The sequence below is a fragment of the Wyeomyia smithii genome, chromosome 2 (assembly GCF_029784165.1).
Source record: "Wyeomyia smithii strain HCP4-BCI-WySm-NY-G18 chromosome 2, ASM2978416v1, whole genome shotgun sequence".
Lineage (NCBI taxonomy): Eukaryota > Metazoa > Arthropoda > Insecta > Diptera > Culicidae > Wyeomyia > Wyeomyia smithii.
The window spans coordinates 45,577,684-45,594,101 of NC_073695.1; the positions used below are offsets into that span (position 1 = coordinate 45,577,684).

General features: G+C 37.1%; 1 protein-coding gene across 2 annotated transcripts in view; it reads right to left on the bottom strand.

The window, feature by feature from the left end:
• The window catches only part of LOC129721948 (sensory neuron membrane protein 2), a 64,714-nt gene that overhangs the window by 3,107 nt on the left and 45,189 nt on the right, over positions 1–16,418 (bottom strand). Inside the window, exons 2-7 of one of the 2 annotated variants that reach the window (XM_055675082.1) lie at positions 11,609–11,766; positions 11,319–11,466; positions 10,963–11,097; positions 9,065–9,319; positions 8,780–9,009; positions 8,522–8,721 (exon numbers count right to left, since the gene is read on the bottom strand). In XM_055675082.1, coding sequence (XP_055531057.1) covers positions 8,522–8,721; positions 8,780–9,009; positions 9,065–9,319; positions 10,963–11,097; positions 11,319–11,466; positions 11,609–11,766 — 1,126 coding nt within the window. The remainder of the gene's footprint in view (positions 1–8,521; positions 8,722–8,779; positions 9,010–9,064; positions 9,320–10,962; positions 11,098–11,318; positions 11,467–11,608; positions 11,767–16,418) is intronic. The other variant, XM_055675084.1, reaches the window with a different exon arrangement.

Below are 16,418 nucleotides of genomic sequence, written 5' to 3' on the forward strand. Positions count from 1 at the left end.
CGGAAGTTTTGAAATTCGATTGGTGCTGTGCGATGCAAGTCCATGTCGCAGAATCCTCCTTCGAGTATCCATGCTTGTGGTATAGTTCTTTGACCAACTCACAACGAGTGTAGACTTTTCCCCTGGTAGAGTTGGAATTTATAGACTGTACTTTAGTTGGTTCTGTGATGGCTGGTTTTGGTAAAGCTGAAGTTATCGGAAGATCGCCTTCCGTCCCAAAGCAACCCTTCGCGTAGCTTTCGGATTTATCCCTGCAGAACGGTTGATAGACTGACCATGCGTTAAATCCATCTCCGGACAACCTCCGATGCTCTTCGAAAATCGCTCGAATGCACTCAACATCATCCGAGATGTCATTATCTTTCAGTTCGTCGCATGTCGCCGAACAAGCGCTGCCGTTGCTAACTGGGGAGATTTGAAACAGACCATGATGAGCACTACCACCAGCATTGAGGCGACCGTCCGCCGACGTGTTGAAGGCACTCTCATGATAGGCAATACAGACCCAGGTAGCGATTTGTTCCCTCGGTAAGTAAAATTTGTGCAACAAATCATTCGCTAGCTCACAACGATCGTAAATTTTTCCAACCGGCACAGTACCGGACTTCCTACCCGAAGCTCGCGTAGGAGCAGCAACTCCCGGTTTAGGTCGAATTGCTGTCGTTGGAAGCGTCTGATCGAAACAATCACGCACGAAACTCTCCTCTTTTCCCTGACAATACACGGTAAAAAATGGGCACGTTTTTTTCAAAGGATTCTGCATTTAACTCAATTTGTAACAAAGCACTACGAATTGAAGTGAATGCGTATTGATTTTCAAGTGATGCACATTTTGCAGTGAAGTGATCCTTAGTTGAAAATTATACAAAAGAAATCACCTCCAAGTTGCAATGTATATCCCTTGAATTAGCACCACTGTTTTAATCCTTTGCATTTGTATTGTTTTGCACGCTATGAATGTCAAAACAAAACGAAGATGGCGAACCAAATAAACACGCTTCAAACGCAGACAAATATTTTTCCGGATGAAGTCATACCTATTCTAGAGCGTAAGTATGGAATAATTACAATAGTATTTTAAATAATAAACAGCTTGTTTTCAGAACACGGAATTGATCCCACGAACACGACAGCGGCAATAAACTTATTAACCGAACTCAATATTGCTTCCATCCAAGAAACTGACGAGGAGATTGTGGTCATTTTTAACCCCTCGAAAACATTCGAGTCTTGTGTAATTCAAACGGATGAGGCTCTGGCCGATGCTGATCTAAAGGTACTGTATAACTTTCTGATGGAGATTATTTGTAGTTATAAGGTTCAATAAAATAATAAGAGTAACAATGAAGACCAAAATTTAAAAAAATCTTTATTTTTCGATATCCACTGTCCATCAGTTGAGATTTCATGCGATAGCAAGTCGATATCAATGTTATAAGCATTCCAAATTCAAATCGCAGCATATTTCTTATTACATGAAAACTAAATGAAAATGAAGTGCTTTGCTATTGATATCCTTGTACTTTGTATTCATCCGATTCAAGCGAACGACATTTCAAATTGAAATTTATGTCATGTTGTGAAAATTCGACAGCAAATCACTTTATATCAATGTGTAGGTTTTTTTCATCTAATTCAATGGATCGACATTTCAAATTGAAATGTTAGGCAAGTAGTAAAAATTCAACAGCAAGTCACTTTATATCAACGTGTAGGTATTTTACGGTGTAGGGTCCCTACGCTGCACATAGGAGTATTTGAACCAAAAAGCTGGCCAAAAGTCCAATTCGCTCTATTTTGGTAGTAATTGGATCTATTTACATCAAAAACGTGTTATTTTCGTATAACCAACCAATAAAACTAGAGAAAGTACAAAACAATGTGACATCCATTAAGAACGTCACGCAAATTTTGATCAAAATTCATTTTCACGTTTTGTCACACATTAATGACCCCTACCAGGAGAAGTACGTCACGTCATGACACCCCTTTAATATTCAAGCCAATGATAAGACAATTACTTTAAATTCGCTTACTGCATTTTTAGTGTCTTTTTACACATGATTTATGACAAAGTTTCAACAATTTTCATATAAATCTTCATTTATCAAAATGTCAATAAAATAGAAAAGAGGAACCAGGAGGAAGATTTTTCTTTACGTATATATTAAGTAGGCTTTGAACTTTCTGTTAATAAATAGAGTTTTGACGGGACTTGCCCGGAAGGTTATTAAATCGTAAAATTATTTTTACAATATTATGGATTTTTCGCGGTCGGCTTTCACTATCTCTTTTTTCGTAAACAATCTGGGATTATTTTATGCATTTAACGTTTTAAATATTGCAAAATATTCTCCTTATGTTGTACATTATGTCCCGTGATAGAAAAAATCAATTTGATAAAATTTTTCAATTGTACATGCCACGTATTTTCGAACTGATCAATTACCTGTGGAATAACTCTGGAATATAACCGTTTGGTATATGTGATTAGGCACCGATGGGTTCTGGGATAGCATGAGGGTATGTTTCAACTGAAGTCAAATCAATGTCAAATATACTATTATTGATTAAAAAAAATGTTTGATTTCATGAACGCCATGTTGCAGGCAAATTTCATGTTTGAAGCAATTCAAATTGGTACAGGTTTTACACTTAAAATTGTTTCTAATTTAAAATTTAACAATGATTGTAAATAAATCAATCAAAATTTTCAATTGGAATGCTCGCCCATTGATAGCCAATGAGGATGAGATTTTTATTTTTTAACAGTACCGTAAAACGAGGTGAGTAGAAACAGTCTCCGATATACTTTGATATATTCGCTATAGCGTTGTTCCTATTCGCCCCGTAAATTTGCCAACAGGGAGTTTTCCTTGAAACCTAAGCAAAAGGTTGATAAATACCTTAGGGCAATCTTCAAATTCACTATAGAAACTCTAAGCGCTTTACCAACGACCTACTACAGCACAGGAACAAGCTCAAAGTTAAACAAAATGGCTTCCATAGGCGAAGTTTTTGGCACCTGGAAACGCTCTGAACTCGAGCCTCCACTTTGATTTTTTAACAAACTGACAGTAGTGCTTCCAAACCATAAATGAGTTCGGAGGACTTGCTTACTATTGAACTATTCGAGAAAATTTTTTTACATGATTTTTGAATGTTGTCAAAGACTTGTATTAACATTTTTTAGGATTAGAAGTTTTGTTTATATTCGCCCCGCTGTTTCTATTCACCCCGTTTTACGGTAAATAATGTGCACATTGCAATTATTACTGAAACATTTTTGAAGCCCTAACATTAAATTGAAATATGATTCCAATTACGTGGTTCATTGATATGGTAGAATTCAGAGATCCGCTGTTGGAGTTGCAAATGTCACCGAATCGACGAAAATTATTGAAACTCTGAGGATTGAAGCTCAAACTGAACTTGGGATTTTATTTTTTGCCGCAGCATATTTACTATTCCAATGCACACGCGAGCACAAAAATTATTTTAAAGGTGATTTACAAAAACTCACCAAAAAATCGCTCAAAATTTTTTTTAATCGGCAATTTTGACGCTAAACATCGATCATGGAATAATTCTCAAAGTCATTTCAATGGCAAAGTTTTATTTAATGATTGTTCCTCAGGATACTATTCTATTTTGTCTTCGAATAGTCCTACATGTTTTTCTTCTGTAAGAAAACCATCAACAATCGATTTGGTACTTACAGACCAAAGTCATGTATGTAGTGAATTGATCACACATGCTGGCTTTGATTCTGACCATCTTCCAATAACTTTTTCCATATCACTTGAATCAGTTTCAAACCCTATGAGCTTTGTTTTTAATTATCACAAGGCTAATTGGGAAAATATAAAACTCATATTGAGAGTAATTTCAATAATGAGCTGGATTTGCGAAACGAAGAAAATGTTTATTCCGCTTTGGAAGCCCTAAAATGTGCTATTATTGATGCCAAGAATTATTCTGTTCCAAAGGCTTGAGTGATTTGACGAAAATCTTCAACTTCTAATTCGTTTGAAAAATGTCCGCAGACGTAAATATCAACGTTCTCCTGACCCTATTTTTAAAATCATTTATAAAGATTTACAGAAAGAGATTAAACATAGATTTACTCTACTGAGAAATCAAAATTATGAGACTAAAATTGAAAAATTGAAACCATATTCAAAACCCTTTTGGATGCTGTAGAAGATTCTTAAGAAACCTTCAAAGCCTATTCCAGTTTTAAAAGATGGTGAACGTTTTCTTGTATCCAATGAACAAAAGGCTCAAGGACTTGCTCAGCAGTTTGAGTGTTCATAATTCAAATTTGAATTTTGTGAGTCCAATTGAAAATGAAGTCACACGTCAATTTGATTTAATTTCTTCCCAGATTTCTTTACCTGCAGGAACAATTGAAACTAACTTGAATGAGATAAAAACAATTATTAAAAATTTCAAAAATATGAAACCAACTGGTGACGATGGAATCTTCAATATATTATTAAAACATCTCCCTGAGAGCACAATGGAATTTTTAGTGAATATTTTCAATTGCTGCTTCAAAATTGCATATTTTCCCAAATTATGGAAAAATGCAAAAATTACTCCAATTTTGAAACCGGATAAGAATCCAGCTGAAGTTTCAAGTTATCGACCAATCAGTTTGCTTTCTTCACTAAGTAAACTGTTTGAGAGAATTATTTTTAACAGGATGATGTCATATATCAATGAAAATTCAATTTTCGCAGATGAACAATTTGGATTTGGCCATGGGCATTCCACTACTCATCAATTGCTCAGAGTTACTAATATGATACGAGCTAACAAATCTGAAGGTTATTCCACTGGAGCTGCTCTATTAGGCATAGAAAAAGCATTCGACAGTGTTTAGAATGAAGGTTTGATTGCGAAATTGCAAACTATCAATTTTCCAATTTTCCTATTTAATATTTTAAAAAAATATCTTACTGATCGAACTCTGCAGGTTGTCTATCAGAATTCAAAATCTGATAGATTTTCTGTCAGAGCAGGTGTGCCTCAAGATTCAGTCTTTGGTTCAATCCTGTACAACATATTTACTTTAGATCTTCCTGATTAGCCTCCAGGATGCACAAAGTCATTGTTCTGCGATGACGCAAGCATTTCCGTAAAAGGAAAAAGTCTTCGTGTCATATGCAGTCGATTGCAAAAAAAAATTAGATATTTTTTCTTCCTACTTGCAGAAGTGGAAAATCTCTCCCAATGCTTCTAAAACTCAAATGATATTTTTCCTCATAAGACTAGTGCTTCTTTCCTCAAGCCAAACAATAATCACGTTGTCAAGATGAATTGGGTAATTTTAAGTTGGTCTGATAAGGTTAAGTACTTGGGACTAATTTACGATAAAAAACCTAAATTAATCCACCTAGCGGTCAGACTCTGCCTTTCTCATTCAAACTTATTATTTGTTAAAAATAAATTTACATGAATGCTTAAATCCATTAAAAGTATATTCACTCTTTGGGTTCTAAAATATTGATGTTGTTATTGAAGTATAAAATATGAAATTTGACGTAATGTTAGTGCTTTAGAAATAGCGAAATAAGAAAAATGACTCTTAATTTTGAACAATTTAATCACGAGCGATACCAGGAACGTTCAAATAGTACGAAACCACATTTTACTAGCCCGTTCATCTGATATCAATATTGTTCAAAACGGTTGTGTAGTTCCAAGATAATGAAGTTTCGCGATTTTCACATTGCGATACATTATAGACAAAGTTACAGTCCGATTACAGCAAAATTCAATAGGGTGTTATGAGGCAGCTAGACCTTTCATTTGACACTAATTTTGTGGAAATCGGTTCAACCAGCTCAGAGAAAAGCGAGTGAGTTTATGTAGTCTTCGGAATATGTTTCTTTTCATAGCTGGATTTCACATTTTTAAACATAACAGGCAAAGTAATAATCCGGTTGAAAAAAAATCATAGGGTCTTGTGGGGCGTTAAGACCTTCCATATGACACTGATTTTATGAAAATCGGTCCAGTCATCTCTGAGAAACATTAGTGAGATTAAATAGTCTCCAGAACACGTTTCTTTCCATAACTTTTGAACCACAAGTTCAATCTTCATAAAATTCGAAAGTTAAGGGTTTTTAGGTAGTTCATTTGAAATTAGTTTTGTTCAAATCGGTTGTGTAGTTTCTGAGATATTGATGTTTCGTGATTTTTACATATTGATACATAACCTTTTAACTAGAAATCCGATTACAATAAAATTCAATAGGGTCTTATGGGGCAACTATACCTTTCATTTGCAAATAATTTTATTGAAATAGGTTCAGCCATCTCTGAGAAAATCGAGTGAGATTGGGAGAGCGTTACACACACACAGACAGAAAATGCTCAGCTCGTCGAACTGAGTCGAGTGATATACGACATTCGGCCCTTTTAAGCACTTTTATACCTTTAGTTTTTGCAGTGATTGCTATACATTTTGTACCACATATCAAATTGTTATGAAGTTTGTTATTTGTAAGTTTAAGAGATAACTAGTTCGTATGACACTTGTTTTGTTAAATAAGTCGTGTAATCTTTGAGATAATTGACTTTCGTTGTTATTACAATTTTATACAAAACGGTTGCTTAAGTTCGGTTATAATCGAATGAAATGGGAACGTATAGAGCAGCCGAATTAGGAAACCACTTGTTCAATCATAATTCATCAGTTAACCCTTAACTAGCCCGTTCATCTGATATCAATATTGTTCAAATCGGTTGTGTAGTTTCTAAGATAATGATGTTTCGTGATTTTCACATTTTGATACATTACAGACGAAGTTACAGTTCGATTACAGTTAAATTCAATAAGGTGTTATGAGGCAGCTAGACCTTTCATTTGAAACTAATTTTGTGGAAATCGGTTCAGCCATCTCTGCGAAAAGTGAATGAGTTTAAGTAGTCTTGTGAAATTTTACTTTTCATACCTGGATTTCACATTTTTAAACATAACAGGCAAATTAGACCTTCCAAATGACACTGATTTTGTGGAAATCGGTTCAGCCATCTCTGAGAAACATGAGTGAGATTAAACACTCTCCAGAACACGTTTCTTCAAATAACTTCTGAACCACACGTTCAATCTTCATGAAATTCTCGTCGAACTGAGTCGATTGATATACGAGATTCGACCCTCTGGAGCACTTTTATACCTTTGGTTTTTGCAGTGATTGCTATACCTTTCTAGGAGAAAGGCAAAACTTATTTTCAGAGAGCACATTGAGAGTATACAAGCAAAGTGCATCAAATATACGAGATGTTTATGTCCTCTTATTAATAGAAATTCCAAACTTTGTTTGAAGAATAATCTTCAGATTTACAAACAAATTTTTAGACCAGCAATGCTGTACCGATTTGGTCAAGTTGTTGTTTAACGAGGAAGAAGACGCTTCAAAGGATTCAGAATAAAATTCTAAAAATGATTTTGAAGCGTTCTCCTCGGTTTGGTACACTCGAATTACATAAACTTACTAGTGTTGAAACATTAGAAGCTCTCTTTATAGCTAATAAGTTAACAATTAAGTCAGTTGTAAGTTTACTTCCTCCTTTGACAAGTAGGTTTCAATCCCTACGAATGATAAGTCCTAATTGTAAAAGCAAACAAATCCTAACAATTAAAATTACAATTTTTCTAACAGTGTTGAGAAGTCACCATTTGTGAGTGGACACACATACTCATTATTTACCAAATTTTATCATAAATACTTGAGCTACTAACAAATCCCCCGCTTAAAAAATAAAATGATTTATCTACTAACCTCCAGTCGACAGCCTAAATTCAATTGTAACTCGTGTTATTTTATTGCCGGCTATAGAAACGCGTCATTTTTGACGATAAAATTAATCATTAGTAGCACAGGTTTGCTGCTATCATAACAAGATGCAACCTGTCTAGCCGGTTCTGTTTGAACCGACGACGCGGCTGCTTAAATGTGATCTTCGACCGTAGGACGTTTATGCAAATGGGTGAGAGCGGGTAAAAACCGCGCCACGACTTATCACATGATTGGAGATTTTATATTTATGGCTTCATATTGCGATCGTTTAAAAATCGTTTAAAAATTTTACACCTTTCTCCTTATTATTGTTCATAACAATTGACAGGACTATACACACATTCAGTTTCCAACTTTATTGCTGAGAATTTTACCCTTGAGCAAACAAAAACAAGATGATAAGGCAATCAAATGCGGTATCGAATGGTTAGGAAATAGCATTTTACACCTTCCTATTCTGAGATGATAATTTCGTTATCCGCTACCGATTCCGGGAGAGAAGAAAAAAAATTCAGATTGATCTTGGAAATCCCATTAGAATGAGGGCATCGTTCTTCTTTTACAGAATTTCACCTTGAGATGCCAGTATTGTACACCAGTTATGCTAATCAGACAGCAACAAAAAGTGGTTTGTTAACACTATTCGAGGCAACACCTCCCGATGAGCTAATTAATCACCGGAAATGTCAGAAATCGTTGAAACTTACCGAAACAGGTCGACAGATCCAGCGCGCCCTTATACAGGCATCCGTTACTTTTAACCAGCGCCTTCGGTATTCGGTTGACACAGTAGCAATCGTTACCGTACTCTGGACCAATTTCGTTCATAAAGTTGGAATCCGTGATATACCGCAGGGCTGGTATACCCTCGTAGCTGGATGGTTCCACGTATCTGATGTCTACAGTTCTGTTTAATAAAAAAATCAAAACATTGGCTTGTCAATTTGACAGTCAAAAATGCTTGCCTGCAAATATCGGAGCTAAAGATGGTCATCTTCTGGACGCCTGATCGGAATGGTGGATAACCGGATCCGTCAGTGCCATGAATCCTGTTGCATGCTGCCGTAGACCCCTGCGATCGATTGCTCCATCGGTCCAGCGTACTGCGCCCATTCCAGGAGTCGATCATGTGCGTCTGCAGTGGATCCTTGATCCCGGTGTTGATCGTATAGACGCCATCGTCGGTCATATTTTTCTAACGAATGAAATTAGTTGAAATTTTATAGACTAGACCAGATTCAGCTACTCACATGATGGAAAAAGGAGAACTTCATCGATCCGTCCGGCATTACGCGGATGGTTTTGGTGTTGCGCTTCTCGATCTCCTTGCAGATGGCTTTTGCGATTCCGATCACGTTGACGCAGAATGGTACTCCATCGAAGAGGAACTCCTTTGGTGTTGTCCTCAGGAACATGGTATCCGGTCGACCGAATATCCGATTCAGTTCGACGTTGATCAGCCGCAGGCTGTCGTACGTTTCGTCTTCGGCGATTTGTAGGATCGACTGCGGCCGAAAAAAAAATGGAATAGGTTTTCGTTTAATTTCGATTGCATCGGAATGAACTTCACTAAAAAGGTTATCGGTGCTCTGGAGCGTCAGCCCAGATCTGGTTGCAATTACATACTGAGGAGGCCGAACTACCACTGAGTGAATGCACGTCCTAAATGGAATTAGTCATTGTGAACCGACACGATCGAGCGTTCCATACAAAGTGCAGAGAGTTTGATGTCACTAAAGTGTATCACAATGATGATGACGAGCGAAGTGGTTTCTACAAAATGGTTCGCGATTGTGTATTTTTAGACGAATTATATACTAGTGAACTCTTTTTTGTTTAAAATACTAATCGTCACATAGAGTTTTCTCAAAGCTTCCTGCAGCCGAATCAACTCATGTTTTCCTTGCTAAATGTATTTATAAACAGAACAAATTTTTGGCATGTTGTACAATATGCTTAACACTGTAAGAAAAGTTCTGCTACATTACTTTAGTATATTCTAACATTTAGTCTAAGTTAACAAAATACGAAAAACATGGGGGATTGCTTTAATTTTTGTGCCCTAAAGATAGACATCTAACTTTTTCAACTATTCTAGTATTTTTGAAAATTTAGAAATTCAGACATTTCTAGCATTTTGGAAAATTTTGACATTATTGCCCTTAGACACATTAGAGCGATTCCATAGAAAATGTCTTAGTGTTCCTTTGGGCTAAAGATATCATTTTGCTCTATTAGTATTTTTTATGAAACATAATAAATTTTTGAAAGGGTTTCATGTAAAAATGGGAATTGATGAATTGTGTTTATTTTGCCCGGAAGGACAAAATTACTTTTTAAAACTTTGCCCAAAACATTACACTAATCAAACTTTTTCTTGTTTTTAGAAACTTTTAACCTTTTATTTCTCGTCCAATCGAAAAATAACTTTTATGAGATGATTTTCGATGATTTGATGATTATATTGTTAACTACTTTGTAATCGATTGTTCCGTTGTACCAACGGGTTTTTCTTGATTCAATTTTTAAGAGCCTTAAGAAACACGCACACACACAGAAATGTAGCTGATCACACAATACAAACAGGATCGGAGAGTGTGTCGTCAGTATGTGAGTCTCCTAGCTGGTAGCTACTGTGAATAGTCGGTGTAAACTCACACCAGTTCGAATGGCGTCTTCAGATGCACTAGCCTTCAATCGGAAGAGTGGAATGACAGTGTAACACTACAGTATGAGGCGGATGTGTGTGCGCTTATGGATTTCTACCAGCGACCATGCACCTCCATCAAGTAGAAAAACAAGCTAGTTTCTACTTTCTACATACGCTTGACATTTACCTAATTAGTCCGCCACCCGAACTAGATGATGATTACACACACAACGTAAAACAGTAGTAGCAGGTAAGAAACACACACATACATACAGGAAAGCGGGAAGATAATAGAGGAAATAGTAGCACAAGCCAGCTAGTTTACAGCAGCGCCTTAACCAGAACCGCCGACAGGTGGCACTTTGCTAAAACCAGTAGGCCAGGAAAAATGCCAACAGCCGTTGCAAGGGTTAAATACACAATGAAAACGTTTCTATGCGCGAGAAATAAAAACACAAAATATGATAGGGAGTACAAATAGGAAGTATCAAACGTTACTTGGATCGGCGTCGTTCGCTCTATTATTCTTTTGATAACTCTAACTACTGGGATTTTTTCGAGAGTATTGTTAACATCTGACCGAAAGTTCGTGATTGTTTCCTTTGCTTGGGTATCGATTATTTGTAATATACTCTGAAATGAAGATATACAAATGAGAGAGAGAGAAAGGGGGCAATATAAACAGAAGCTGCTGTGATGGTGGATGTTGATGGGGTGACAGCGGCAAACGCGAAAAAGAGCGTGGATGGCCCAGTTTGTTTAATTTTTTTTCTGAAACGTATGAGTAATGCGATTTGGCGAAAGTATTTATAATGGGTCGTGTAAAAATCGAAAGTTCCTAGCTTTTAACTTACATTCATAGGCATATTAAGCACCGTCAGGGGATCGTTCTCCGTTAGCGGATAGGATGATTCAGCATCGAACACGTATATTTGCTGCTGAGAAAAATGCACCTTCGATCGGTCTCTGCTGAACCGAATGTTGTCCTTTCGGCGGTATTCACTGACAGGTATGAAATTTTACGGGAGATTACACGGATTTCATTCGTGACGGTATAGTGATCGACATCGACTCTACCAGATCCGATATCGATCACTAGTGTCGACTTCTATTATCATAAAAACTGCGAACAATTGTTACTTACAAGTACACATACGGACCAATTTCGACGACCCGCGGGCGGCGTCCCATCTGCACCTCGTACGGGTTCGTGACATTGAAAATATATACCTTAAAGTCTAGCGGTTGAGGTAGCGTTTCCCAGCGTTTAAACTGTGGCGTTCCCTGGCGTAGTTCCGTGTTCTGAAAATAAATAGATAAAATAGTACATTAGTTGCATGTCACAGCAGTTAACTGAACGGTAGTAAAATCCTTGACCAATTTCAGAACAGCCTTGATTTTACCCGTCAGAGGTCCTCCCTTCACCGGGCAGCCAACCTTGTGCCTAATGAAAGTGGAACCGCAGGCAGTGGGTATCGCATTGCGTGACAGTGAAAAATTTTCTCTGCCATTTGTTTTGATCGCCTTTTCGGTTTCCTTTGCGTTTGAAGAGGTTAACGTCCCGACCGATGCTCGGTGCCAAAGCCACTCGAATGTGGGCCAACTTCACCGCGTAGCGATAATCGATATGCCGAGCCCCGCTTGATCTTGATTGGTGAATAATTGAGAGTTTATATTGAATTCAGGGTTATTCCGTTAGCGCTATCGTGGTATATCTGGAAGCCTAATCGCTTATGCCGATATCAAGCTGATAAACGTTTACAGTGCGACAAAGAGCTCATACAGTATTCAAGTGAAAGCGTTTTACCGTTTTGGATATCCTTCAATCAGGAAAACAAATGAGGAATGAGTCAAACAAAGTTTATATGTGCCGTTCCGATCAGTGCTAATCATGCTTCTCCGCTGGAAAGACTGCGTCATCGGCCATCGCTACAAGGCTCTACTGTACAAGTTGCGTGTCGCGTGTCGCATGCGAAGATCATTGGCAGGAAAGCTCACACAGCGTGTTGTGATGTTGTTTGTTTGCCACGATTATAATCTAACTTTAGGCGATATTCGTGAAGCATTGAACCTCACAAAGCATTGGAGAGCTTCGCGTATTTGTTTAGGTTCAGAACTTCTGAAGGGTAATTGGGGGTAATCGTACTTTGTTATCTTTGATAACCTTTAATAAGGATGATAAAATATCCACAAAACTTGGCTTTAGTAATCTGACGATCTGAGCCAAACGAAGCCAAAAGAAAAAAAAGGATGATAGTTTTGTAATTTTCTGTTACTGTCTGGCTACTGTTTTTAATAATACTGTAGTGAATTTATTAAAATCCAGTCAGAAATAACGTCTGAAATATTCGTGAAGGTTCCTTATGCTTCAAAAGCAGGATGAAATAGAGATAACAGGTCGATTAGAAGCAGTGAAAAAAATATTAACATGATCAAATTAAAAGTTAGGTTATTTTATAGTGCTTCTGATCTCGAGAACAAGTTTAAAAAAATCGTTTATTTGCTTCATCATATTCAATTATTACTACTAATTTTGAATTTTTCAACTGCGCAGGTATTTTCTGTATTCCGCACTTTATATCATTGGCGGTACCAATATTGAAGTAAGTTACACACGTGTGTGTGGGGTTTTACCCTTTCGTTTTAAGTTTACTACTACTCTACTATACCGACCCTCATTCCATCCTACAACAAATGTCCCCGAATAACAAGAGAGACTTCATCTAACGTTTTTCTCTGGCCAGGTTTATTCTAAGTGGGACTTATTATGTCAAATAGAAGGCAGTCTTATCGAAATCTCGTTCTCCGTGCCAATATCGCCAATTACAATTCCATGGAGAGGTTTAATATTCTGCTGGTCAGTTTTAATGTAAGAAGGACTTATTTTGTCAAAAAACGAGCCTTTTCGAAACCTCGTTGTTCATGTCAACACCGCGTCACATTCACAATTCCCCGGAGAAACCCTTTACACTCAACCTCAGGTCAGTTTGTTATAACTTACCTGACTTATATTTTAACAAGAGGAAGAAGTCTGATCGAAACCTTATTCCTTCAGCCAATATCGCGCTATAATTATAATTCATTGAAGAGAACCTATCAAACGACACTGAGATCAGTTTTATTATAAGAGGGAACTATTTGAAAGTCAATAGGAGTATTGCAGAACTCAGCTTGAAGGAAGGGTATGAGGTGGAGAACCTGAGAATAAACCCATGCTAAAGTTCTTCGACAACCAAAATGGCTTGATTATATCAAAATTCGAACCCACGACCATCCGCTTGTAATCTTGCAGCTGCGGAGCTCCCAAACGATTGCAACTTAGTTTTGGCTGTTTTTTTTTTTTTTAAATAAAAATGCTACCCTTTTTTTATGCTACCCTTTTTTATCCTGGCTAGTTAGCCAGGAATGCACTCGTTGGGCTATATAAGAGACTGCTTCTCCTCAAGCAATCTCAGTTTACTAGCAGCAGGCAGCAGCGGCGGACAGTAGCAGCGATGGCAGTGGGCAAAGGCGACGTGGAGCAGCAGCGGGCAACAGCGGCGGCGGTAATGGTTAGCTGCAGAACCTAACTTTTTCAGTTCGGCTCCCTTTTGATCTGAGTTGGACCCCACCAGTGGTAATTCAATTCAGATATCGTTGGGTGAATACAGCCAGAAATTAAATGAGACTCGCACCACCAGGTGGTTTGAGAAGCCACCATCTTCCAGGGTGTATATATATAGGGTGTGTGCACATATATAACGTGTGTGAATTTTTATAGCGTGTGTCGCTAGCGTGCGTGGCTAGCTATATAGCGCGTGCATGTCTATAGCGTGCGTGGCTTGCATGTGCATGGTTATATAGTTTCTGTGCTTGTATATAGCGTGTCTGTGCATGTCTATAGCATGTCTGTGCATGTTAATAGCGTGCGTGGCTAGCTATATAGCGTGTGTGCATATCTACAGCGTGCGTGGCTAGCTATATAGCGTGCGTGACTAGCAGTATAGCGATAAAAATTATCATATATAGATTCAAATAAATCATCTCATGTTGATTTTACACAGTAAATCATTCAGAACTAAATCAAAAATTTGCCATGTCAAAAAACAATATTCAGTTGTCAATAAATGGCATTGACAAACATTATTAACCTCTTTTGACTTCAGCTAAGCCTCAAAGTTTACTGAGTGTATTTTAACATTTATTTGAAGAATGTTTGCGCCAGTGAACCTGAATCACATAATTTTTCGCTCAAGTCCTACTATTTGCAGCGATCAGTTTTAAAATTATCTACGCTACTGCAAACTGCAGAAAATTGTTCGTATTAAACCTAGGTTACCGGGAATGCACTATTGGCCCTCATCGTAGCCACTGCCTAAATTAAGCTTTCTCAGTGCAACTTGATACAATAGACAGCCACAAAACAATACAATTTCATTCTTGTTTTGGATATGGCGTCAAGTGAAACTGCTTAGCTGCACATAGCTTCTGCTGTTGTTCTTTGTCGTTACCGGTGCCGTCTGTAGAGGTAAACGTTATCTGGAACAGAGAGACCATTAAATTGATTAACCCCATTGAGTGTATTCCCAAACCTATTGCAAGAAATACATTGACTTAAGACAGGCTGTCGTATTCTAGGTTAACTCTGCGGTCGTGTCTAATAAACAACCTCTTCAACTTTTTCACGATGGGTAATTCCTTACATATAATTAGTTGGTGTTAAGTCAGATCAACATTTTAATATAAACAAATTCTAGATTTACTACTCTTTGAATTTCGGAGTTTTCAAGCTTTCGTGCAATTTTGATGTTACGGGCCCGTTTGATTTATCACTAACAGCATGTTTTTCCTACTTGACCCATTATGGCCAAACAACATCTGTCGTTACAAACCCAACCAACTTTTCAGAAACAAACCCCCTGTGGTCAATGAAAGCAAATAAATATGTTACCAAAATCGAACCATCGAACTGCACTGTGTCAACAGGGTGTGTTACAACTGATTCAATTGTGACGTACGGAGAACTTACAAAACAAATTTCTTCTAAATATGTATTAAGAATTTTTTCCTTACTGTTACAAGTGTATACAAATTTTATTAACAGTTCGAATATTTCCAAAACAAATAAAAACAAAGGTTCAAACTGTAACTGTTTTCAGTAGAGAGCATATAGCTCTGGAACTAACGTTATAATCGTTGTGGCAATGCTTTTCGGTCGGAAGGCTGTGGAATGGGCGCGAAGCCTTTTAAGACCACTATTGTTGGCCCTAACTAGTGTTTCTTGAACTGGTATTCCGCGAACATTCGACTAATTGAAATCAGACCAATCAGGAAAAAATTTTCGATAAGCTTTTTATCATACCAATTGTTTCTCCTCTATGTTTTTCGAACTGTTGTGAAAGATAGAAAAAGTTTTAATGATTTGCAAAATATTGCAGATTTTATATTGATCAGGCATTAGACGTAAAAAACACTTGCCATATTTTGTTTGGATTTAAGTTGCATAACATTTTTACTAGGGTAAATATGTTTGTTAAATTAGCCGTTACAAATTTGATCTGTAAATACTTCATGTCATTTGTACTCAGAAATATAGAAAATTGAAAAGGAAGGGAAAAACAGATCTGAGTTGTTATGCTTATATTCCAAGTTCCTTGTTGAATTTAGTATGAATAAACAAGTCCAGTGATAATAAAAATGTCGTTGCCAGCATATGTTTAATAAGAATGATAATTCTACAAACCTCTACAAATTTTTGCTATAGATTTTGCTAAAGAAGCCTTATTGTACCTCTCGGTGTTATTTCTGTACTTCTGTACAAATATATTCGGTTCAACACAATTGGCATACAGCACTAAAACCTGAAAATCGCAGCACTGAAATGTGAAAATGCAGTATCAAAATCTGCAATAATGCATCCAAAACCAGTTCAAAAGCAAGTCAAGCATTATTCAAAGATTTTCAAAACTCCATCC